Consider the following 26,377-nt stretch of genomic DNA (forward strand, 5'->3'; position numbering starts at 1 on the left):
GCCAATACTCTGTAACATCTCAATTCCAACCCCAAAAACTTAAATAAACTAACTTCTTGGCTAAACTTTTCCTATGATCAGGCCCTACATTTTACTTGGGAAAGAGCAAGTGAAAGCAAGCTCAGCAATTAATAAGTTACAACCCTGGTATTAGGTGCCTGAATGGTATGTAAAGTAATGCTTTTCAGCACTGCTAATGAGCATGTAAGAATGTATAAAATTGCACAACCCTAAAATTGATTTGGGGACAGAACAAGCAATGGATTGCAGGGAGAAAGAGATTAGGCACCAAGTAGATACATAATTCCCCAAATTTTTCAATTCAATCAGGCTTTGATTCCTTTTTTTTATAAAGGGCAGAAACAAGGACTACAAATGCTTTGTACAAGATGATGGGAGGCTACAAATTATGAAGAGGACTCCACATACAATAAATGAAAAAATAAAAAAGCAGATCTTAAGCAGTTGTGACAACATATAAGGGGAACTCTCCTAAGGGCGAGAGTAGTTGGCAGAATTCAAATTCATGGAGAGATGGTTTATGGGAGATTATGGACTAATCAGATAGAGGGGAAAGTGACTCAGCACATGATTTAATATAGTAATTCAGCTTATTATGGTTGATAAGTAAAAACTGTTGTCAGAGGTATAAGAGAGTATTCAAACTCATGGATGAAATGATGATCATCTGAGATCAAATAAGGATGAGAAAAAGCGTAAGAGTATAAATGAGGGAAAATGTGTGAAATTAATAAATAAGATTAAATCAGTAAGTATGACAAATAAGACACTAGTGCAAGGGTGGCATATGGGATGACTAGAAACAAAATCTAGAAAGCTTATTGCTGAAAATCATGTTTATTAAATATGGCTCAGGTATTTAATCAAGTTTATGTATAATAATTTTCCTTCCACATTTATTCTGGGTGCTTACTATTATATGCCAGGCCCTACTCAAGATTCCAAGCAGACAAAATCCTGCTCTTGAGGCACTTACAAGTCTAGAGCAGCGATTTTTAGCAGGTGTGCCACAAAATTTTTTTTAAACAGGTAATACCTGACTGTGTAGTCAGGGGCAATGACCTCTTGTCCCTTATATTGTCAGATTTTTTTTAAAAGGCCAACACAATAGCCAACCAGTGTGAATGAATCAAAATTATACCTTTGGGGTGGGGGGTTTCAGATCAGCAAAAATATATTTTTTAGTGTGCCACAGAATTTTAGTAACTAGTTTATAGGTGCCATGAGATGAAAAAGGCTGAAAATTGCTGGTGTAGAGGAAGGAGATAAACAGCTAACCCTTTTTCAATGGAGGGGAACAAAAGTATAAAAAAGAAAAGATAGGTGTGGGTTGCTCTTCTCCATGGGTAGTTAGGGAAGACAGTTGATAAGGGGATGACATCTAAGGAAAGACCTGAGAGGAGGAGGGATTGGGGGAAAGTAATCAGAGTATAGAAAACAGCAAGGAGTTGAAAGTGGCCAGAATGGAAAGTGTACTTGTGTAATGGGGGGGTGGAGGGGGAGGCAAAGGGTTGGTTATGGAGGGCCTTGGCAGGGAGAAGTGGGGGGTGGGGAGGAGAAAGGGAGGGAGGAAATATGAAATCTCATGGAAGTAAACCATACCGTGTTTACAGCCCAGTATCCCAGAGTGAGTGGGATGCACAAATTAGTTTAGGCCTAATAGATTCTTAGAAATTTAAAACATTTTTTATGCAATCATTCAATCTATTGTTTAAATTAGTCTAGGGTCACTTAGTAAATTAGCAGTTATGATTAAAAGTGAAACTTAAGTTGACCCTTAAGGGCTCCTTTAAACCACGTCTTGCATAAGCAAATGAACCACTTTAAAGTAGTCACTTCCAATAAGAATTACTTTCTGATGTTTTCAAATGCCTTACAGCCTGCAGCATAAATTATCAAGCCCCTTTAAAGGTGGCAAGCATTTTCTGCCTCCCTCTCACAATTCAGGCTCCAGATCAAATGTCACCTCCTCTGAGAGACCTTTCCTGATCTCCCTCCCAGAAGTGTCACCAACATCCAAGGAAACTCCTCCCCCACGCCGGTCACTATCACATCACCAAGTTTGTATTACATGCCACCCTCCTTTAGTTACAAGACGTGAAAGACAAGAATATTGTCTTATTGGTCATTGTTTCCCCAAATACCTAAAGCAGCACTAGGTACCCAGCCTGTGTTTGATAATTTTGCACTGAATGGAGAATGGCAATTTTTGAAAATATCTCCAAGTCACCTGGAGCCAAGCCCAGAGAATCCTATATAATAAAAACATAATATGCAAATCGACTGAACAGCAGAACGAACAGTCGCTATGACACACACTGACCACCAGGGGGCAGACATTCAACGCAGGAGCTGCCCCTTGGTGGTCAGTGCGCACCCACAGAAGGAGCGCTGCTCAACCAGAAGCTGGGCTCACGGCTGGGGAGCACAGTGGAGGTGGCGGGAGCCTCTTCCGCCACCTCCGCTGCAGGCAGGTGGTAAGGAGTGAGGGGTCCTGGACTGCGAGAGGGCGCAGGCCGGGCTGAGGATCTCCCCTCCCCTCCCCCCCCCCCCCAAGTGCACAAATCTCGTGCACTGGGACTCTAGTAATTTATATAACTGAAGTCAAAGGCATGTTAAAGAATGATGAGAAGACTTTCTTTTGTAGGACACACACAGGTTCATTTACTTAACACTTACCTATTATACAAAATTATTATTTTCCATTTTATTTGACCTTTGGTCTTAGAGACCAAGCATAGTGGTAGATATTATCCTAAAGGGGTGCTCCCAAAGTAGTACAAGCCAGAGCTGCATCATTTGAAAGTATAGCTCCAAGGTGAATACTCTGAAAAGGATGATCCATCCAGCTCCTTAGCAGTATTTTTATAATTATTTAAAAGAGGCTTAGTTACATAGCCTTCAACATTATGCCTTCAACATTACTCAAATTTCAAGCATGAACTCATATATAATGTTAAGTCAAACATTGTCCTGCAAGAGATCCTAGAATATTATCTAGTAAAGTTTAAAGTTGAAGAGTTAAACTGACTATTCCAAGAGTCTATAATCCTACTGTAAGCTAGTCACAGCATAGTGTGGATGGGGGAAAAAGGTGATTCTACAATTGGGAGTTGTAGTGTTTTCTAAATGTTGGTTTAATGTCCCCTAGTGACTATAATTCTGAAATAAGCAGCTTTTTAAAAAAAAAAAAAAAACATTGCACAGAATGATTCTTTTTGTTTGCTTCCATTTATGAACAGAAATCTTCAATACTCAATCCTACAAATTCTCATTTCCCGACAGCATGGCTAACATTAACATATTTAAAAGAAAAGCTACCTGCCTTATTCTCTTTTATTTTACACCCCTAACTCTCCTAACAAATCACTTCCCAATATATCTAGGTTACTAACATAGTTCTGAACAGCAGTAACCCTGGATCCTCAGTCATTTGATCAGATAAGCTGAGGGTGAAAACAAGGTGTATCCTTTTCCAGCACCACCTGGTATTGAGTACTGAGCATTATTAGAACGGGGTCTCCACTTACACTCTGTGATGCTGAAGGCTGAATGTAGAACTACCAATGTGTGACTGATAGCACAAATGTTTGTTTCTTGTTTACGGGAGACGGGTGTGATCTCAGTGACAAATAATTCACAAGCTTTGCACATTAGGTGATTTCTAATCACTTCTTCCATAATATTTATCAGCAAATAGCACTCTACATTACAGCTGGCATTAAAATAAAGGATCCAGGCAAAACACTTTCACATAATATAAGCTAACATTTAAAGATAAGACAAAAAGAATCTCTTAAAAAGGAGAGTTATGAACAATTTCCTTAGGCTAAATATAATTTAAATGAGCTGGCTCAAGTAAGTCACTTCTTAAATTTTAGGACATTTCAGCAGACATGTGTCCTGATGTGATCATTTTATATTATAATAAACTGAAATAATGGGGCTTCCTTAATCCTTTGCCAACATTTAGTTTCAAAACCAATAATGTTTTGAATATAAAAGTTGAAAACTCGGGCTCATTTAAAAAGGTATCAGGCTCTTCTCAGCCTTTATTATCTTTGTACCATTTCTCATCATCAAACTTTCAAGATGATCCCAATGCCAGTCTTTTTTTCTTCTTCTTCTTCCAATCCCAGTCTTTAAGTCTAGAATCTTCCTTGTTTCAAAAGAAACTTTCCATGTATGTAAATAAAACTGCAAACTGCTTATAACGGCTAAGTTCTGTCTCTTAGTCTAAATAAGCACTGACGATTTCTGAGAGAGATACAAGAAAAGTAAAGGAGGGTACTTTCTAGCAAGGACTTGGCAATTTCAGGGCAGGGGTGGGAAGGGAGAAGAAAGTTAGCCACAATAATCTCTGGAGACTGCTTTATAGTTTCTTAAACATTAACAGATTATCCCTTTTGAAAGGCTGGCAAAAGAATTGATACCCGTAAACTGTATCTGGCTGCACAGAAAGGGAACTGCCCCCAATCATATAAAGGATCTAATGACTGTATTAAAAAAGGAAAGACGTACTTTCCCCTGAGAACTGCACAGACCTAAGCCTTGGGAAAGAAGAGGATTCCAAAGCCAGGCACCTCCTCCCCTAAACTGAGGGGAAATGGCACTGACATCCTAGCTCAGGGGTGGGCAAACTTTTTGACTCGAGGGCCACAATGGGTTCTTAAACTGGACCGAGGGCCGGAACAAAAGCATGGATGGAGTGTTTGTGTGAACTAATATAAATTCAAAGTAAACATCATTACATAAAAGGGTACGGTCTTTTTTTTTTTTTTTTAGTTTTATTCATTTCAAACGGGCTGGATCCGGCCCTCGGGCCGTAGTTTGCCCTCGGCTGTCCTAGCTAATCACTCCCCTGCAGAGCTTGGCAGAAGGAATTCATCATTTAAGAACTAACTAGAGCTTCAACCACAAAAAGTAAAAGCAATGGATTCTGCACATATTTGTTTCCCTCCTACATCCTCTACCACCAGGCTAGCTAGCACCAGTGCTCCTCCAAGGTCTGAACAGAGAGAAGTTAAGACAGGCTCCAGTTATTCTCCAGTGCTGGGCCCTTCTGTTTTCCTTCACACACCCTATTCCACTTTTCTAAGGAGTCTCAAGTACTAGTAACTCTGAAAGAAAGAGCATTATGACCTAGATTGACTTTTGAAACCAAAGTACAAATGACTCTGTAATTAACATTTCTTTCCTGACATTCAAAGTACATTAGACTATCTCCCAGGCGCTGTACTAGTATGTGTCACTCAAGCAGTTGAAGTGCATGTCAAAGAACCCTAATGCTGACACCAGATCAAATTAACCTGTGAGCACTAAGAGGTTTACTGTACTAAATCTGAAGCAATGACTGCACTTTACAAATTAATTGGGACACTGCTTACATGAAGTCTCCATAAATGTGATTCCTTTAACCTACAGGTACAATTCATTTGAGCACTTACTAATACCACCACCCCCACCCCACACCACTACAACCACACAGTCCCCCTCATCTACCTAGGCTTAATACTAATTTCTCTCCTGGACCACTCTCCACCTCCTCTTTACCTCCACTAGGCCCTATTTTCATTCCTTCCCTAAGTCAATGAGGGTCGTGACAAAATGCTTTTCTAGTTAATTTTGTATATAGCAAATTAACATTTTTATTTAAAAAAAAAACCACTACAAATATCACAAGAGATAAGTATACCTGTTAGAAACTTCCAGGCATCTCTGATTTCAGTGGTCTACCTCACTTATCAGAACTACCCATATCTCTGAGTAGCATTAAGTACCCACCAACTACCTAAGCCCAGAAGCTGATGGAAACTGTGATGGGAGTCTGCTTCACCTGAAGCTACTTCTTAAGCCTAGAATTGCCTCATTTCTTCCTGTCCTCATAGGCCCAGGGACACAACTCCTCTCTGCTGGTGCTGCTGCCTCCACTCACTCACTTCCTAGGAGAGCACCTCCCTTCTATTCTTACTGCCAAGTGAGATGCAAGCTCTTCAACTCCCCCTCTCTCACTACCCCCCAAAGACACTGACCAGGGCCTTTTATGGTCTAAAGGGCTCTACTACCAGCTATTATAAAGAGCACAAGGTGTAAAAACCTTGGGGAAGATACAGAGGTATTGCAATTGTGAGCCTTGGAGCTGTGGTTTCTATCTTCTACCCAGCCATCAACTGGCTTAACAAACCACCTTCTTTAAATGTAATTAATCTAGGAAAGTGATTCTAGACTTCAAAATTTGGGAGCAAAGAAATTTTTTTCTCTTTAAGAAAAAACAAAAAGGGAAAAAGAAAAAGGCAAAAAAGAAAAAGAGGGGAGAGAATAACTGACATATGAATCAATTTTCTTTTCTAGTAAAGGACAATAAAAATAAGCACAAACTCACCACTTGCTAGTACCACAGTGAAATAGATTTTTTATTACACACACACATAAATCCATCCCTTAAACTGTAATAAATTTATTTTAAGTATCTCATTATATTGTTCTTTTTTTCTTATTTTGCTATGGGGAAATGAAAATAAATTGCATAAAGTGAACAGTGGCAATTGGGAACGGTGATTTTACAGTTTTAAAAATATTCAATCCAGCCCTAACCGGTTTGGCTCAGTGGATGGAGCGTCGGCCTGCGGACTGAAAGGTCCCGGGTTCGACTTCGGTCAAGGGCATGTACCTTGGTTGGGGGCACATCCCCAGTAGGAGGTGTGCAGGAGGCAGCTGATCGATGTTTCTCTCTCATCGATGTTTCTAACTCTCTATCCCTCTCCCTTCCTCTCTGTAAAAAATCAATAAAATATATTTTAAAAAAATATTCAATCCACAGTAATCCCTGTTTCCAAAATATATGGAACAAATATTATGCCCAGAAAATAGCAGAAAGTGGGAGTCTGAACCTGAGACTAGCCACCTCACATCGTTAGTAACTGATTAGATACCTAAGGAGAGGAAGGCCTTCTCACTTGGTCCCCAAACACCACTTCTAGGTGTGTGAAAAAAAAGAACTATTAGTTCAATATCATCAAGAAATGACAAACTGGGTCAAAATGCTGATTTAAAAATCTTTATTATGTAGTTTAAACTGTTCCAAAAACCCAAAATATATCTGGACTTACGTGGCCTTAATAAAGCACAGCTGGGCAGTAGGGCTCATTCTGTAAAACTAGGCCAAAAAGGTGGCAGCAAATCTTAAATTGTGCACACCCCCCAAGATGTTTCCAAAAGCTAAAGCTACTTAAGACTAAAATTTATACAGCTAAAACCTTCTATTTTCCACAGTTAATATGTCAATTATGGCTCAAATGCCATTCTTGTGAGAAAACCCCTTATCAAACTCTGTTATGGTGCCTAACACTTCAACACAACTTAATCCAAATATAAATGTAGGTCATTTCTTCCCTCTACAATGCAGCAGTATTTTATGAAGTTCATTATGTGAAAACAGGAAAAGAAAAAAAAAATCCAAACAACAGATTTACATGGGAAATTACAATGTTGTCTTAAAAACTTTTAATAAACAAAAGCATTTTACTTACGATGTTCCCTGCTGAGAATGAGGGCGGGTTTTTGAAGATGTATCATATTGTTCTATGGGGGAGGGGGAAAATGATTAGAGCAGCATTGTGACATATATTCATGAGATTTTTAGTTATAAATTCCCTTTTTCAGTGTCCCCCCTCACCTTTTCACCTAAACACTCAGTATATGTAAATTCTGTCCACCAGGGTGCTAAACACTGAACTTGTCATGATCCCATCACTATTTATGTTACTTCTAGAGGAAGGGCTTGCTCGGAGTTAAAAACCCTTAAAGCAGTGTTTCTCAACCTTGGCTGCACATTAGAATCACCTGGGAACCTTTTTAAAATCCTGATTTCTGGGCCTCATCCTCAGGAAATTCTGTTTCTTTGTTATGGGGTGGGGCCACAACATTAGTAACAAAGAATCAGAATTTCCAGAGGATGAGGCCCAGAAATCAGGATTTTAAGAAGATTCCCAGGTGATTCTAATGTGCAGCCACGGCTGAGAACCACTGGCTTAAAGTGAAAGCACTCTGAAAAGCACTGCCTGCAGGAGGCCCTGCCACCCTGTCCGAGGGCAGAGGAAGGATGCCCAGAAGACTCTCCTGATGGGGGGTTCAGATGGAAGCACCAGGGCAGAGCTGCTCTCACCCCCCACCTGGTTTGACCTCAGGTATCTATCAGTCATCTGTCAGCACTCCACTTACAGCCTCTGTCCTTGGCCAAACCTCCCTCTCGTCCCTCCATTATTCAACATCCCCCACAATCTACATATTCACCAGCTATTTATAGAGTGTCTCATGGGTAAGATGTTCAGGGCACTTGACCCTGTCCTCAATGAGCTTACAGTTGACTGAGGGACATCAAACAGAGCACAAATACCTACAAGCCTAGGCAGTGTGAGATTAAGTACACAAATTGATCATAAAGTAATTGTCCCAGGAATTAAGAGAATGGCCCCTCGATTAATTAGAGGAGGCAAATGATTAAAGGAGGCAAAGGGAACCCCATGAACTGTGTCACTAAGGACGGGTGAGATGCTGACAGAATGACTCTGGCAGGAGGGTGAGGAAGATCTGCAAGCAGAGGAGGCACTGCCAACCAAGGTGCAGAGTGGAGGCGTAGCAGTGGCACAGATTTGGAAAGGGTGAGGCTGGGGTGAGAATCTGTGAAGAAGGACATGGAAAGACAGGTGGAAGTTAGGGTTTGGAGGGCTCTGAAGGCCAGGGTGGGAAGTTATAACTATTTGTTGGGCAATGAGACACCATCAAAGGTCTAAACAGGAATTTGATGCAGCTATTCCTCAGGAAAAGTATTCTGGAGGTGCAGCCCGGGCTAACCTAGAAGAGAGCAGGAAACGTCAACTGTTGAGGCAGCAAGCCAGTTAAGAGGCTGCTGATTCTGTCTGAGCATGAGGTAGAGGGACCTGAAACAGGACTCGAGTGGGTGGAAACAGGGATGCCTGTAGGCAAGAGTGAGTGGTATTTCTCACAAAGGTCATGTGGACCCCTGAATATTTGCAATTAATCACTTTATCCTCATGGTGGCAGCAGCTCTTACATAATATTTTTTAATTGCTCCCCCTTCCAGCTAGAAAGCCAGGACTACAAATGAGAGGGACTAGGGTCACCCTCTGACCATGCGCAGGGATTCCTGCTCAATCATCCTGACTGGCCCTCAGCCGCACGAGGCTCTGTTATCCGCAGGCAGATATGTTCCCACATGTGGATGTGAACACACGAGTAAAGTCCCTACACTTCATTCTCTGAACTCTACAAAACCGTAAGATCCCTTTCAAGACGTTTCAATTCTCTTCCTGGGCATAAATATATGTCAAACTTTACCTTTCTGAAAGCTATATCCATATAAACTCTACTCCCTCTTCATCCAACACACAACTAGACCCCTTTAGGGTCCAACCAGGCCCCACATAGACCACATCCTCCCAAAGGTAAACTAGGTTCCACACAACACCCACAGACAAGTGGTGGCAACAAGTAAGACCCCAAGGCAACTCCTGAAGGGTGAGCCAAGACCTACAGGAGACCTGCCAGTCTGAAAACTTCTCATCAGAGAAACAAAGAATGAGCCTGCATGAGTCCACAGGCCGAGAGGACACCCATACCTGGACAACGAAGCACTTACCAGTCCATCTTCAACTCTATTGCTAAAAGGGGAAATCCATTTAAAGGATGAGTAGGCCTTTCTAAACCAGGAGCTAGCCATCAAGCTGAGTAACCCAGTAGGAGGCACAGAATCTGCATGGCTGGCAGCCCAGCAAGTACGGGTACAGGAGCACTGGCAATCCTGTCCGCAGCTGAGCTGGCGGCCCACCTGCAGTCCCGCGCCACTCCACCAGCTAGCTATCTCTGCCTCAGCTGCCAAGATGCTGAGAAAAAAGATTTCCCAATCTCCCCAAGCAGCCATCGATTTCTGTCCATTTTACCTTGCTACTTTATATAACACTGTGGCAAGATGGTCAGTTTTTTGCAAGACCTTATTTAGTATCTCTAGTGCAGGGGACAGCAAACTTTTTCTGTAAAGGTCAGACGTATATTTTACACTTTGCACGCTACACCTTGTGGCTTAATAATAAGCAGGCACGGCTGTGTCCTAATAAAACTTTCTGTACAAAAACTAGCTGCAGAACAGGTTGTCTTTGTAGGCTGTAGTTTTCCCAGCCCTGCTCTAGAGGAAGGATGCTCTGTTTCTTGCGTTTCTCATCTTTTTACTTTCCTCACATCCAATTTAAATGGTAGAATAACCAAGAGGGGAAAATGCAAGTGATGAAAAAGAATGAGGTGGAAAAGATGAAGGAAGAGTCACCTCCATGGAACATCTACCTCAGAGCTCCCTCTCCCGACACACAACCTACTGTGGTCCCCATTCTCTGAAGACTAAAACTTTAGAACTTGGGCACCTACTACACAGTATTAATGAACTAAATGATTGCAAATACCCTAGTCAATTTTGTAAGGTATGAAATGCCTTGCATGTGTTTGGGACAAAAAGAATTTATCAAAATTACTGATGAAGAGAAGAGATGGATAAAGTTAGCTTTTTTCCGTTTCTCCCTAAATTTTCAAGTATTTACAATCCATAAAAGGGGTTAAAAAATTAATTATATGGCAAATACATAAAGAGGGGCTAAAGAAACTGTGTGCTGTATTCTTTATAACAATTTCTTACTTTTATATAAAGAAATACAAGAATCACACAAAATATCCCAACCTGGTCTTATACAGGGGTGAGCAAAACTAGGGTTACAATTGTTCGCATGGAAAGACATGCAGATTATGAGTATTACAATAGCTTTACCAAATCAAAAGAGTATCACTCACAACTACAAACCTATATTTGTCCACCCTTGTATACAATTCCTGGATTATAATGCTTGAGAATCTTATTCAAGATATTGATCACGTGCCACGTAATACCAAATTATATCTGTTAAGGATTTTACTAAAACAGCTCCATGAACTCTTTGCAACAATCTGAAATTCCACCTAAAGAGCAGCTTTATATTGGTCTTGCATTCCCATTCTTTCAACACAGGAAGCCCTCATTAATGTTTTTTCCTTCCTTTAATATCAAAACAGTAAGAACCAAGCTTTGTTCTCCAGTGCAACAATCAGTTCCACATATTTACTTACTTTGGTTTTGGGTTGCAGAACTGATGTGTTGAGAATCCTATAAAGAAAAAGAAAAATCTCCAGTTAAGGTTTATAAAATTAAGGTTGCATCATGGCTAAATATATCAACTACTGATAAGTCTAATTTTTATACAAAATAGGTTTTATTGCTTCTCTTCTTTACTAGAATTTATTTTTCCTTTAGTATTGAGCAAAGATTTTTAAAAAACACAAAATGTATATAATATTTTTACTTTAAACATGAGTCATCTTTTTAAAAAACTATCATTAGAAAATATGTCAAGTATCAAATGTGGCAAATACTAATTTGAGAAGACATAACCTCTTTTGAAAACAATACCATGGAAAGGAATGGCTATAATATATTAACAATGTGCATGCATATATCAGGTTAGACAGAACACAGATCTGAAGATATTTCTACATTCTGAAGGCTATCCTAAAGTACAACCCCCCCAAAGAAAAATGGTAGTATTTTAATTTTATTTCACTGTTCATAAATACTGCAACAGAAACATATGTCAGCTGTTGATTTGCTTGTTCTGAAACCAGCACAAGTGTAGCAGATCACGTTAAACTTTAAGAAATGTGAGTAGTGTAAGATGCATGTATGTATGTGTGTAAATGTATGTATCTCCATTCTAAACTAGGAACCAGACAACCCACCTCACTTATTTCCTGTGACTCTGTTTTCCCATCGCTAGGTAATGACCCTCAAATGAGAGGATTTACTGGAAAGCACTGAATGCTTTCATAAGCTACAAAACCCTATACAATTACTATTATAAAAAAATTACTGACATACTTTGGATAAGAAAGTGTTTGAATACATTATGAAGCACTTTAGAAGTCAAATTAATTGTAATTTTAACGTAATTGCCAAAGAGTTCAACAAGCAGCAGTTGATTAATCTGGCTCACAGCAATCCTCAGACGGCACTAAGGGTGCAGTGCCCGCGGCACTGAGGGCGTTACCTTGGTGGGAAAGGGGAATTTGGAGGGCTCAGCTGTACTGGGCGTATGTATTGCTGTCAGAGGAGGTGGCCACGAATGGGTCATTTCCTGAAAAGAGATTTGGGGAGGGAAGAAAAAGCCAATTATAAATAGAACACATTGCTACTGAAGTTAATTTTTTAAACAATGCAGGGTGGATTGATGGTAAATGAAAAAGTCAAACTAAAGGTTATTTCATTTCCTTTTTAAAAATCTCCTACTTAATGGGCTATGTTCAAAAGCTGAAGATCTCCAACTTGCAAAACTGAAGAGAAAAAAAATCAGTATGAAGGAGAAAAACAAGAGCATAGAACAGCAATGGTCTTAACACTCTGAATACGGTAAAGCGTACACACGGGTGTAGGTATTACCAGAGCTTATGTAACTGTGAAAGCGGAGCCTGCTCAATGCTTTCTTTCTCCCTCAGCTTCTTTATTGCATTTCCTGGAATTATTTAAGTTCAAAGGAAGAAGAATTTTCCTGTTTGACTTAAGCAAACAAGTAATTTAGGTCACTTGTTCCTCTTGGGAGAGTTTTAATGGATTTGACCCTTCCCTGATACACACTATTAGTACATAAGAACAGTGTGGAGGAGAGAGCCTTAAAAAATTACCTCCCTTTCCATGAACAGAAGTTTAATTTCTATTTACTCTTCATAGAGGCAAGGTTTCTAAGTCTTACAAATGAATACATTTACCTTGACATGAATTCTTTTTTCTAAGCACACAGTCATGAATTATATCTTACTCTGCTAAAAACAGTGTCAGATTAAAGGTGTCCAATCACAAATATGTACATGCACACGCATACATACTTTATCAGAGCTAAAGTGGCTGGGGGATCACTAACTGCAACCTTCTCTTTACCAATGAGAAAACGGAGCTCCCAAATGACTGAAAGGAAGCCAGTGGCTGACAGCACAGGGTATGGGCCTCTTGCCTTCCCCGTCTAAAAGAAAAAAACCAATTCCCACATTTTGGGGCAAGAGCAGAGTGGACTTTTTGAACACTTTTGACAATCCAACATGGAGTCACTGTCAGCCATGCCAGTTATGACAAGTGCTATGTCGACTGAGGTGATCCGGGGAACAGGGACGGCCAAAACCACAAGTCTGGACACTGGGATAAGGCCTTCATATGAATACTGATATGGAGCGGGACCTCTGCCCACTGAGGCTGTAAGAACTCAGAGCTCCGGCCTCCAGGCGCTTGATGTGCCAGTCACGCCCGGAGCCCTGCCTGACTCCCACTCCATCTGACAGGTGCACCCCTGTGGCTGCCTGTTTTGAGACCTACATGCTCCTCTCCACTGCAGACACGGCCAGTGAGCGGGACTTTGCACTGGATGCTGGCTCTGCTCACTTCTACCTGCTTGTAACTGCTGGCTTATTGGGGAGGTCTCCCTAATAAACTTGGCATTGTGGAAAAACACAAGCATATTTGAGTGACTGACCAACCTCTCTGACCACAGAATCGCCCACTGATCCTCACCACAGCTGAACATGGTGCTCTAATACAGCTGTCGCCAACCGGTGGTTCGCAGACCACTGGTGGTCCGTGAGGTCTGAGAGGTTGGTGACCGCTGCTCTAGTAGGTTATTTCCAATCCCAAACTCGGTTCACATCTCCTCCGGCCTGTCCCTGCAGCCTCTCTCTGGGTCGCTACAGCCCCAGAATTGACAGAAATGGCCTGGCACAGTAATAAGCAGCGTAATTGATGTTGACTTACCCTCAACAGCCAGGTGAGCCTGCGTTCTTGGGAGCTCTCTGAGCCTCAGATGTCAATAACAGTAGACTAAAACCACTTATTTTTCAAAGTGTTATGGGTAACTTATGAAAAATGCTTGGATACATAGTGCATAGAAAGCACTTAAAAAATTAAAAGCATTACAACTTTTAATTGTCTAGCTTTTGAAGAACTTCACCAAAATACTGCACCAAAGAGAGCTCCTTACTGTTTTGTTTATTTGACTATACTTTAAGCTATGGGACCATTATAACGCTACAATGTAAAATATAATAATTAATTGAGAAGTTGTTTGAAAGTACCATCCTTAAGTTTTCCAAGAATCTCTTTAGAATTCCAAGAATTTCTTTAGAATTTATTTAAAATTCCAATTTCTTTAGAATTCCAATCTATGATGGTTAATCACCAATTATTCCCAGAAAACATCCATTGTACTGTCACTGCCTAAGACTGCCCTGGCTACTGAATTAGGCAACTGGAATGTGTAGTTTGCTGAAAGAATGTATGCACTGCCCTGAATGCCTAGCTCGGGAGAGGGACTTAGGCCTTAAGAGAACTGGGGCCATGAGAGGAAGCTGCCCAGAATCACAAGATCACAAATTTGCCCCAGCCTTAGCATGACTTATCACATCAGTGGGGGTAAAATACTTGGCACTGTTTCAGTCCTGGCCTTCTGGGCGACACCACTGCCGTCTCCGCTCTACACGCCACCTCCCTCATTTTGCTCTAGAGCAGGGGTGGGCAAACTTTTTGACTCGAGGTTCTTAAACTGGACCAGAGGGCCGGAACAAAAGCATGGATGGAGTGTTTGTGTGAACTAATATAAATTCAAAGTAAACATCATTACATAAAAGGGTACGGTCTTTTTTGTTTGTTTGTTTTTATTCATTTCAGGGCCAGATCCGGCCCGCGGGCTGTAGTTTGCCCATGGCTGCTCTAGACACACTGTCTATTTCTTCCTGTTCTGTAACACACCAACCTGTTCCCATCTCAAGGTTTTTGCACTCTTTCCTCTGCCTAGTTATCTGTTCATTTGCCTGCTACAGGACTAATACCACTTATCACTACCTAGAATTTTATTATATATTCATCTTCCCCACTATGACCTCCATGAGAGCAAGGACTTTTATTCCTATGGCATCCCCAATGCCTAAAAAGTATTTGAAGATTAATAGACATTTGCTGAGTAAATGAACGAACGAACAAACAAATAGTGTTACCACTCACTGTGCCAATGTCAATGGAATGCTGCACTAACATAAGTACTACAAGTACTGCACTATTCCCCCAAGAGGCTATGCAAACCTGAGCTATTTCCATTCACCCACTAAGGCACATTGCACATGGACCCTTGTACATGACCAGTTCCTGGTTTCTAGCAGAGTCTGTCTGCTATGTTCTTACCCCCTTTAAAAACTGTATATTTGTATCTCACTGAAAATACAAATATGAGGTGTCACCTATGAACCACCAAGAGGTGCAGACCAAACAGCTGGTGGCTCCCTGACTGCATCCATGCAGGGAGTTCCCCTGAAAGTAGGCAACTCTCCTGGGTGCTCATGGACAACCAGCAAAACTGGAGAGAGAGGTCTCAAAACTCTGGTCCACAAGCCTTGCAGTTTGAAGACTTCATTTTTATTAATAAAATCTGCCAGAGAGTTCAATAATGTTCCTAGCGTCCCTCTGTTACTGCTCTGGTTAATTTTGCTTTTGGAGATGTTTGGGGTTGGAGGTGGGGCTGTTTAAAGGGGTTTGGAATGGCAACTTTTCACAAAGTCAATGGATATTGCCTGCCTACCTAAATATTTCTTCAAGTGAGAAACAGTAACAATGAACTCACCTTCAGAATCTCTTCAACACAATGGACTTCATTGGAGTAGGTCTGCTGAAAGTGAATGGGAAAAAGAAAAAGTTAGTACACACAAACAACAAAACACAACTGGAGTATTAGGTGCAGGTATTAACACAGCAACTCTCTCTTAAGTAGGATCACCTCAGGCCTACCTTTTACTAGGGAAATATTAGGAACTACACATTCTGGATGAAATAAGACAAAAGAGATTAACCTGACTTAATCATGGGGTACTAATTATGGCCTCCAGGTCAAAACTTTTCAATGGAAAATGTATAAAGAAAATTAGTATATTCTTAAATCTAGGGGAATAACGGATATAACAAAAGTAGAGGCAGAAAGAGATAAAAGCAGTGTCAGTTTGCTCCTTCATAGCAACATCTGTCTAGTGAGCCAAGCTATATTAACAGGAGGATGTAGATGATCCCACATTAGTATACGCCCACACAGTCAGGAGGCCAACCTCCAATTAAGGATAGATTTTTTGGAAATATTTTAACCTGCCAAAAATTCATTTTAAAGCTAAATGTCTCACCCTAGCTGGTTTGGCTCAGTGGATAGAGCGTCGGCCTGTGGAACAAAGGATCCCAGGTTCTATTCCAGTCATGGGCATATGCCCGGGTTGTGGGCTCAATCCCCAGTGGGGGGCATGCATCAGGCAGTGATTCTCTCTCATCATTGATGTTTCTATCTCTCTCTCCCTCTCCCTTCCTCTCTGATATCAATAAAAAAAAATATTTTTTAAAAAGCTAAATGTCTCTAGCCCTACTTCAAGTCAGCATTTTGACTTTTTATATGCATGTTATATACACATATACACACAAATATGTATGTACATACAAACACACACATATAGTATTTCCCCAGAGAAAGACCGTAAGGAGAGAGATTACCTAGTGTCTTGGAGAAAAGATCCACTACTTATATCTCTTCTTTATTCCCAGCTAAACAAACGGTGGCTGCTGCTGGTAGTACCACCACACAGACAATGTCTAGGAAATATCATTTTACAGTCTTTATATTTTTAAGTGCAGAGTAAATGGAAAAGTTAAATATACAAAAAAAACAAAACCCCAAACCAAACCTTTCCTTAACCAGGGACATGAAACAAAACCCATGACTTCATGGTTTTCAAAGGAACAGTAACTTCTGATGTGTGTCAATTCTGAGCCAAGTGCCCTGGGCAAGTTCCATACAACACAGCCCCTCCCGTTGCTGTCACTGTGTGCAGAAAGCGCTGGTCTGCTGGGCAGTTGGGTGCAGTATCTGACTCACAGCTAGAGGAGACAGAAAAGAGCTCTTTTCCTGGCTCTTGTTCCTAATTTGAGTGCAATTTAATACAGCACTGGCTGCTAGTGCCTGAATTAGAGTTTTATAAACCCATTTCCCTCATTCAAATGCGATCTGACCTGCCTGGGTTAGATTTTAAAGCGTGTATATTATTATATGGAATGGGTTTAATTGGAATGTTGTTGTTAGTTTTGAGGTAGGGTCTGGAAATTAGAATGTGATATCCTTTTTATCTGCTGGTCCCACCTGACCTGCCTTCAGACATTATTGCATGTCAACAACTAGACCTGCTCACCCACTTTATTTTCAAAGCCATTAAGGGAAGGCTGAAAACTGAATCAAGCATTAGCAACCAAACATTTTAGCAAAACAAGTGCTGTTTTGACCTAAAGGTCAAATGTAACTATATTCTATGGCCTCAATTTTTCACATGCATCATTAGGAAAACTAATAATTTGAAGATGAAGGTGAATTAATAGAACAGAGCATCTGACTGCACTGACTAGTCCCCTCATCTTACCTGTTGCTGGAATGAGAAGGGGAATCTAATTAAAATATGTGGCAATCAAGGTTGCAGGCTTGATCCCCCATCAGGGCACATACAAGAACCAACCAATGAATGCAAAATTAGTGGAATAACAAATCTCTCTCTCAAATCAATTTTTAAAAATTAATTTTTGAAAACTCTGGCAATCAATGAAAAAGTCAAGCATGTTGGAATTAGGGCAAAAAAGATTTGCTCGTTGCTTCCAACAGAATGAAGTAAAAAAGCTACAACTTCAGGACATTACAAAACTTTCTGATCTTCATAATTACTCCAGTGGTCAACACATAGCCAAGATGTTTCATATCATTAAAAGATTCGCTTTTTGACTAAATTTTTATTACATGAGATGAACCAAAAATGAAGAAATTTTTCTATGGCTTAGTGTTTATTAGTATCAGGATCTATTGCTCAACAGTCACCATATAACCCATTAAAAATTATAAATAAGTTCTTAGGTTCAAGCATTAATTGGTTAATTTACTGTAAACATTCCTATGAGGTCCATTATGGAAGTGGGAGTGTTTCAAAAGGGTTTGGGGATGCCATTTCAAATACCTGAGATTATATCATATTTACAGGTCTCTAAGCAGCACTGTTTATAATGGCAAATAACCGGAAATGATCAATAACCAACAAAAGGAGTCCAGCTAAAGATCTTGACATTACACCCAGCAGAATGCTGTGCAGACTTCAAATAATAATGTCAATATGTATGTTTGCATGGGACAATGCTAAAATATGTATTTAACTTTTTCTTTAGAAAATTCATACTTAAGAGAAAAATTAAAAAATAGTAAAACGAATTTCCACAAACCCTTCACTTGAATTCCCCAAATGTTGGCATTCTACCATGTTTGCTTTATAGTTTTCTCTACCGGCCCCATCTACACTGAACCATTTGAAGTAAGTTAGAGAATTAGAGGTAATGCCCCTGTACAAGATACATTTTAAAACTGCACTTAAAGAGGGGAGGTAAGAAGTAGGAGCTCATTTTATGTTCCATCTACCTAAGACTCATAGCTCTACTCCTCCCCCAATCAATTCAGAGGATGAAACCAGAATATAGGTATTTCAGATGTGTTTGCAAAGATCTGGAAGGACAGGCTGCCTTGTTTGATCAAGTACACCTTGGCACCTCCAAGTCTGCCACTGGGAGGAGACGTTCCAAAAAGGGAGGGGTGGATCAACACACCACTATGGCCTAATCCCTTTGTAAAATCCACTTTCCCCACTGGCTCTCCAGCTCAGTGCTGTCACTCCCACTCAGGCTCCCCCTTTAACACTGAGGCCAAAGAGTAAAGAGTCAGTCTCCTTGAAGCACAGCTGAGTTTAGGCTCAAGATCTTCAGGTAAAATGTCCTCAAAGAATAAGAGATGATAAAAAGCAGCAATAAAAACCTATGCTACTTGCATGAATCAGAAGGCTCTAATTTGCAGGGCACTTACAGCTACAAATGCCACTGTTGTCTCCCACCCTCAGTGTCTAGGTTCCTAAAGGAGACAGCGCTCCCCTCCTGGGGTCCTGTGTGTAGATCTCACTTCCTTATGGCTACACAATGTCATTCCAAGAGGAGTGAGGAATCAGACCAAGGCCAGCATTGCTGCCTTTTAGGGTCTGAAGTTTCTGTACTAAGTGAGGTCTCCTCACTTCCCCAGTAGGGTATGGCCTTAACACAAGAACCATAATTCTATTCAATTTTTTAAAAATAATAGCAGTGGCCCTGGCTAGGTAGCTCAATTGGTTAGAGTGTTGTCCTGATACACCAGGTTGTGGGTTTGATCACTGATCAGGGCGCATATAAAAATCAACCTATGAATGCATAAATAAGTGGATTGAACACATATTGTACTTGATATTGCATTCAACTCTTTCCATACTATTATTTCCTCCATTTGGTATCATCTATTGTAAGATGCAACTTCACTAGCTTGGCAGGGGGAGAAAGCTACTGCAGCGAAGGCACCCATCACTCTATATACATCCCTCAAGTACAGAAACTTCAGACCTGAAAAGGCAGCAATGCTGGCCTTGGTCTGATTCCTCACTCCTCTAGGAATGACACTGTGTAATCATAGGGAAGTGCACTGATACCAAAATAAGATATGTTAGTAAATGTCTTCTAAGCGTGACAGGTTTGTTTTAATAAGCTAAAAAGAGCCGGATGGAAGAAACAGACCTCACCACTGAGACCAGGAGGCTCTCGCAATACTGTGCTTTAAGTCTCTCAAGTTTCAACAGAGCAGCACTTTTATAACAATGCGATTCTCAAAAAGGCTTAGTTATCACTAACCAGGAACTGCAGGGAGCACAAAGGCACGTTGAGGAAGGAAGCCAACAGATCTTGGATTCTAGTTCTGGCTCTGCAATCCTGGATAAGATTCAACTTGTTTGGGACTACTTCCTCATGGTGATGAAGGCACATTACCAGTCCGCATGGCTTCACAGGGCTGGTATGAAGGTCAAGCATGACACTTGAGCCTTCCCTGAGTCCCTCCGGCCTGAAACCACACGTGCTCCACAGCTGCACACACTTTCCTGTCAATGCACCCCATGTTTTATCTCTGTGCTTCCAGATTACAAGTTCTGTAGAAGCAGGGAACCGTTCCGCCTTGTTGAATCACCAAGTGCACGCTACTTGCTGGTATGTGTTCAGTCTCAGAACTCAGAATACGAAAATAAGTTTCTAATTCCAATTTTTAGAGCTTCAAAGACTTACTAAACACTGTTGCTTGTCTGAATTATAAGTCTACATTTTAATTAATAAACCACATGGAAATAAGCATACTAGGGACAAAGAGGAAATTGTTTTTGTTTTCTCCTTAAAAACATTAAAATACTCTTAGAAACTATTTTCACCTATCAGATTGGCAAAACAAAAAACAAAGGACTGACAATACTGTGTCTATGAGAGAGATGAAGGGAAACAGGCATTGGACACTGGGGTTGGTGGGAGGGTCAAGTGGCACAACTTCTGAAGAGAGCAATTTGGCAACAGTCACCAAATTCTAATTTCTCATACTCTAACCCAGCAATCTCACTTCTAACACCAACTCCTACATATACAAAAAGACTTGTGCACAAGTTGTTCACTTCAGCCTTGTTTGCAAATAGGAAGATACTGGAAACTATCTAAATGCCCATCTAGCCCTTGCTGGTTTGGCTCAGTGCATAGAGCGTCGGCCTGTGGACTGAAGAGTCCCAGGTTTGATTCCGATCAAGGGCACATGCCCGGGTTGGGGGCTCGATCCCCAGTAAGGGGTGTGCAGGAGGCAGCCGATCAATGATTCTCTCTCATCACTGATGTTTCTCTCTCACTCTCTCTCTCTCTCTCTCTCTCCCTCCCTCCCTCCCTCTCTCTCTGCCTTCCTCTCTGAAATCAATAAAAATATATTTTAAAATCCTATATAATAAAGAGGTAATAAGCAAATTGGCCATCACTCCAACACACAAGATGGCCGGCAGGAGAGGGCAGTTGTGGGCAATCAGGCCAGCAGGGGAGGGCAGTTGGGGGTGACCAGGCCTGCAGGGGAGGGCAGTTAAGGGCGACCAGGATGGCAAGGGAGGGCAGTTAGGGGTGACCGGGCCAGCAGGGGAAAGCAGTTGAGGGAGACCAGGCCTGCAGGGGAGGGCAGTTGGGGGCAATCCGGCTGGCAGGGGAGGGCAGTTAGGGGCAATTGGGCCGGCAGGGGAACAGTTAGGCATCGATCGGGCCGGCAGGGGAGTAGTTAGGGGGTGATCAGGCAGACAGGCAGAAGCGGTTAGGGGCAATCAGGCAGGCAGGCAGGCAGGCAGGCAAGTGGTTGGGAGCCAGCAGTCTTGGATTGTGAGAGGGATGGCCGACTGCCCGTTTAGGCCCAATCCCAAGATCATGCCTAAATGGGCAGTCGGCCATCCCTCAAGGGGTTTCAGATTGGAGAGGGTGCAGGCTGGGCTGAGGGACAGCCACCACCACCACCCCCACCCCCCGCACGAATTTCGTGCACCAGGCCTCTAGTAAATAAATAAATGCCCATCTATAGGAAACTGGCTAAGAGAACTATGGCACAAGTCGCTTACACAGAAATATTGAGCAGCTATGACAAAGCATAAGGAAGTTCTTCATGCGCTGATTTGGGATCATCTCTAAGACACTGTTAAGGAGGAGAGAAAAAAACCCAAGATGCAGTATGACCAGTATTTCTATAAATAAAAAGGTAATGGAGAAAAGAACATGTCTGTAGAGCTACTTATTATGCACACGATACCACTGGGAATAACAAACTAGAAACCCACACCATCAATCATTTCGAGGAAGTAGAACTAGGTGGCTGGGGATAGAAGAGAGGGCAGATTTTCACTGTATATCTTTTTACCTTTTAAATTCGGAATAACAAAATACATTATTGATTCATAAATAAAAACAAAAATTAAATTGAGATAAAAAAAAACAGGGATAAAAATTTTCTTAAAATACACCTAAATGCCTTCTGCCTGTTTGTTTTATTTTCTATTAGCCTTCCTCTATGTAACTTTCTCCTCCCTGGGACACACCCTCTGACCCAGCCTCCTCCTAAGCACTCTGTTGCCCCTCTAACATTCAGCAGACTGTACTTGCATGGATATAGCCTGCCCTGGTGGGCTGTGAGGTGCTCCTGGGAAGCCCTGCTATCGAGACTGGCCCAGTGTTTGCTGGCCAGTTCACTGTTTCCCAACCTAGATTACATAGGGATTATATTTCATAGTTCTTGAAAGAGGGGTGTGGTGTTTTCTTTTTGGGGGGTGGGGATTCTTTTGATCAGTCACTCTTAAATACTGAACAGACACATCTGAAACACACAAAGCCTCATAGGACTGTTCTGAGGAAAAAGATAATACACTTTAAAGCTAATGCCATACAAATAAATTCAAGCATTTATAATTAAGATGCCATAATCAGTATTTCCAAGAGACAGATTAGAGCAACGGTTGACAACCTTTCAGACCTCATGGACTACCAGTGGTCTGCAGACCACCGGTTGGCAACCACTGCTCCAAAGGTTTCCTTAAACCAGCAGTCGCCAACCTTTTGGACCCCATGGGCCACCAGTTGGCGACTGCTGAATTAAAGGAGGAAACCAGAAGGCCTGCCTCAACAAGGTTTTGACATAAAATTAACTTTATTCTGTGAACACACAGTAAATTACCTAGATAGCTTGGCATGTTCCAAGAACACACTCATACCGCCTGGGTGTGCCTACCCAGGCTGGAAAAGGTATGAAGGTGCTAGCAGTATTACTTCAGAAGTATCATGCCCTTGGGGCAACTACCTATGTATCCACACCCAGAATTTTAGGATAAGAAGTTTAAAAATCCCTGGACAGATTTATGGACACACTCATGGTACACATTTTTAAAAAAAAGAAGAAAGAAAGGTGGGATAAGTTTGAAAACAAAAAAATAAGATATTTGTAACAGTTTTCTTAAATAATAAGTAATAAGTAGTATTATTATATAAATTGCAAACCAACTTTGTTAAACTATCCCTTCAAAAAATTAAACACCCACCCAGGCATTGCTAAGGCTCTTGGAGGTAATTCTGGATTAATACAGATATGCAAGTAATATTTGTGAAATAAACGAATTTGATTTTGTCATCTCATGGCATTTCCAACAAAATCCAGAAGCATGAGCTTGTCAGAAAGTAATTATGGAGTAAGTGAATTCTGAAATTTTTCTCTGTTTTGGAAGCAGTATGTTTGCTCCCATTTGTAAAACCCCAGACACCTTCAACAGAATATGTTTAAGGACACAAAAATCCTCAATTTGGAGGAAAAAAAAAAATAAAGTTGCCTAAGTGCAGTTTAGGGACATGAATTTCTCAGAGAGCAAAGCTTTAGATGTAACAGTTACATGAGATCATGACTGGTGGGAGAGGGGTACCTCAGGCATGCTTGGTTAGGCTGGGTGAAGGAAAGGTGTATGTCTCCTTGAGACAAGCAATCCAGCAGTGCTCTAGGATAAACACTGAAAGAAAATACTGGAAGCTTGAAAGATGTGCAGGCACTCCAATTCACTTATTTAAAATGAGAAAAGAGCCTTAGCCAGTTTGGCTCAGTGGATAGAGTGTCGGCCTGCAGACCAAAGGGTCCCGGGCTCAATTCCGATCAAGGGCACATGCCTTGGTTGCAGGCTCCTCCCCAGCCAAGGCCCTGGTGAGGGCTCCTGCAGAAGGCAACCAAATGACATGTTTCTCACACATCAATGTTTCTGTCTTTCCCACTCTCCCCTAAACAAAAACAAACAAACAAACAAAAAAAATCAATGGAAAAATTTCCTGGGGTGAGGATTAACCATCACAAAAAAAGAAAAAACAAACAAAAATAAAAAGAGAAAGGAGGTGGGGAGAGATAGAAAAGGATACGGGGGAGATAAAATGGTGATGGAAGGAGACCTGACTTGGGATGGTAAACACACAATACAATATATAGATGATGTATTATATAATTGTATACCTGAAACCTATATAATTTTATTAACCAATTTCACCCCAATAAATTCAATAAAAATTTTTTGAATGAGAGCTAATATCCCTAATATTTTAAAACTTTACCTTTATGTAAACTGTACTTTTATAGACAAACTATATCACCTCCTTGTTTGGTTTTCACCAACAAAAGCAAAAACAATCTAAAAATTAAAAGAAAAAAACCACCCTGAATATCATTGCATAATCTTATCATACAGGAGGAAGTGTTTGGAACTATCAGTACTTTAAAGATCAATATGAATAATTAGTTTGTTCCTTTCTAGTTGTTTTCATTATATCAGCAAAGTGATTTGCTTTAATTAGTGTCAGATTTTTTTTCTAAATTACATAAATACTTATAATAGCTCAAATTTGTATTAACTGAACAGCTTAAATTATTCTGCTAATTCTGTTTGATGTCTAGTAAAAGATGGTATGTTTTAATTATGAAACCTAGGATCTCGTTCTTAAGATCTGGTTTAAAGAAATAAAAACAAGAACAATGAGTAGCTGTTCACATATCATTGCAAACACTTACTTGATATAAACCTAAAAACAAATACAAGGAGAGTAATCAAAGGATTGGTTTATTACTACTGTATTTCCTGAGATCACATGAGTGTGTAAACTTTAATATATTTGCAATGATTCTGAGAGCCACATGAAACAGCTATTTTAAAAAAATACTATTTAAAGCTGATGTATATACAGAAAAATTTTCACTAGGTATTATTTATGATAATATGCAATTAGCTTCTTGGTGTAAAAGTTAGGGGTGGGGTGAAGGGAATACCTGAGATAGGTATAAACTGACTTAAAAACAAAGTATCTGGATGAAAAACAAATGTAAAAAAATTTCCATTGTTAGACACTAAATATGTCTCATCTCAGTTATTCATCAACTTTCTAACTTTTGGCTGTGAACCATTACCACTCACCACGTAGTAAGATCTCAGAAATCCTCAATGATCTAAGGCAGCGATTTTCAACCGGTGTGCACAAGAACTTTTAAAACATGCAATACCTGACTATTTCCCAATACCAGACTTCTTTTCCCTTGGATTGTCAAATTAAAAACTGGTAACAGCCAACACAATAGCCATTCAATGTAAAGGAATCACAATTATACCTACTTTTTTTTGTCAGATTGACAAAAATATATTGTTTGGTGTACTGCAGGATTTTAGTAATTAGTTTGTATTATATTTAGTAATTAGTTTGATATATAAACCTGTACTGCTGCTCCTTCTTTGAGTGCATGTGTCAAACCGTGAGATGGCAAAGGTTGAAAATTGCTGGTTTAAGGCTCTAAAATATTGTGCAGTGATGAAAGATCACATGAGACCCCATGAAGCCCACTGTGGGCATAACAACTATGAATGATTAAGTAAGACTGGCTAAAAAGCACTGCTTTAAAGGTACCATAAAAAAACAAGTCTAGCCTTAGCCCGTTTAGCTCAGTGAATAGAGTGTCAGCCTGTGGATTGAAGGGTCCAGGTTCAATTCAGGTCAAGGACACATGCCAGGGTTGTGGGCTCGATCCCTAGGTGGTGGCGTGCAGGAAGGAGGCAGCCCATCAATGATTTCTCCCATTGATGTTTCTATCTCTCTCTCCCTCTCCCTTCCTCTCTGAAATCAATAAAAATATATTAAAAAACAAAAAACAAGTCTAGGCATTGGTACCATTCCAGCGATGATAAACCGACAAGTTCTTTCAAATGGCCCAACTATATATACGATCTATCGCCCCTTCCACAACCAATTCTTACTGGAACAACTTCCTTTTTAGAAGGGATTTAATTTTTATTTTTGAGTGGGTACATTAATTTGCAAAGCATGAGTGCCCTTTAAATTAAAAAATATCACTACAAAGAAGGTGTTAAACTGCAGTTTGATGGTGTTTGCTACCATGCTTACTCCATCCCCATCCAGCCTTTGCCTACCTGCCCCTCTCTCTCTGAATCCCACTCCCTCTTGCTCTGCCCGCCCCCCCCGCCCCCCCCTTCCCCCCGGTCAACACACACATACATATAGACCAGGGGTGGGCAAACTTTTTGACTCGAGGGCCACAATGGGTTCTTAAACTGGACCGGAGGGCCGGAACAAAAGCATGGATGGAGTGTTTGTGTGAACTAATATAAATTCAAAGTAAACATCATTACATAAAAGGGTACTGTCTTTTTTTTTTTTTTTTTTTTTTTAGTTTTATTCATTTCAAACGGGCCATAGTTTGCCACGGCTGATATAGACACAGCCAGGCACATAAGTGTTTTCTTGAAA

At 40.7% G+C, this 26,377-nt stretch overlaps 1 protein-coding gene across 3 annotated transcripts in view; it reads right to left on the minus strand.

Annotated features, from left to right (window-relative positions):
* Positions 1-26,377, minus strand: part of AFF1 (ALF transcription elongation factor 1) — a 197,898-nt gene that overhangs the window by 39,019 nt on the left and 132,502 nt on the right. For 2 of the 3 annotated variants that reach the window (XM_070393102.1, XM_070393119.1), the window contains 4 exons: positions 15,765-15,809; positions 12,162-12,248; positions 11,188-11,224; positions 7,551-7,602 (listed from right to left, as the gene is read on the minus strand). In XM_070393102.1, the coding sequence (XP_070249203.1) occupies positions 7,551-7,602; positions 11,188-11,224; positions 12,162-12,248; positions 15,765-15,809 (221 nt within the window). The remainder of the gene's footprint in view (positions 1-7,550; positions 7,603-11,187; positions 11,225-12,161; positions 12,249-15,764; positions 15,810-26,377) is intronic. The other variant, XM_070393110.1, reaches the window with a different exon arrangement.

The sequence above is a fragment of the Myotis yumanensis genome, unplaced genomic scaffold (assembly GCF_028538775.1).
Source record: "Myotis yumanensis isolate MYYU_CA2020_CCGP unplaced genomic scaffold, mMyoYum1.0.hap1 SCAF_1, whole genome shotgun sequence".
In the NCBI taxonomy this organism is placed as follows: domain Eukaryota; kingdom Metazoa; phylum Chordata; class Mammalia; order Chiroptera; family Vespertilionidae; genus Myotis; species Myotis yumanensis.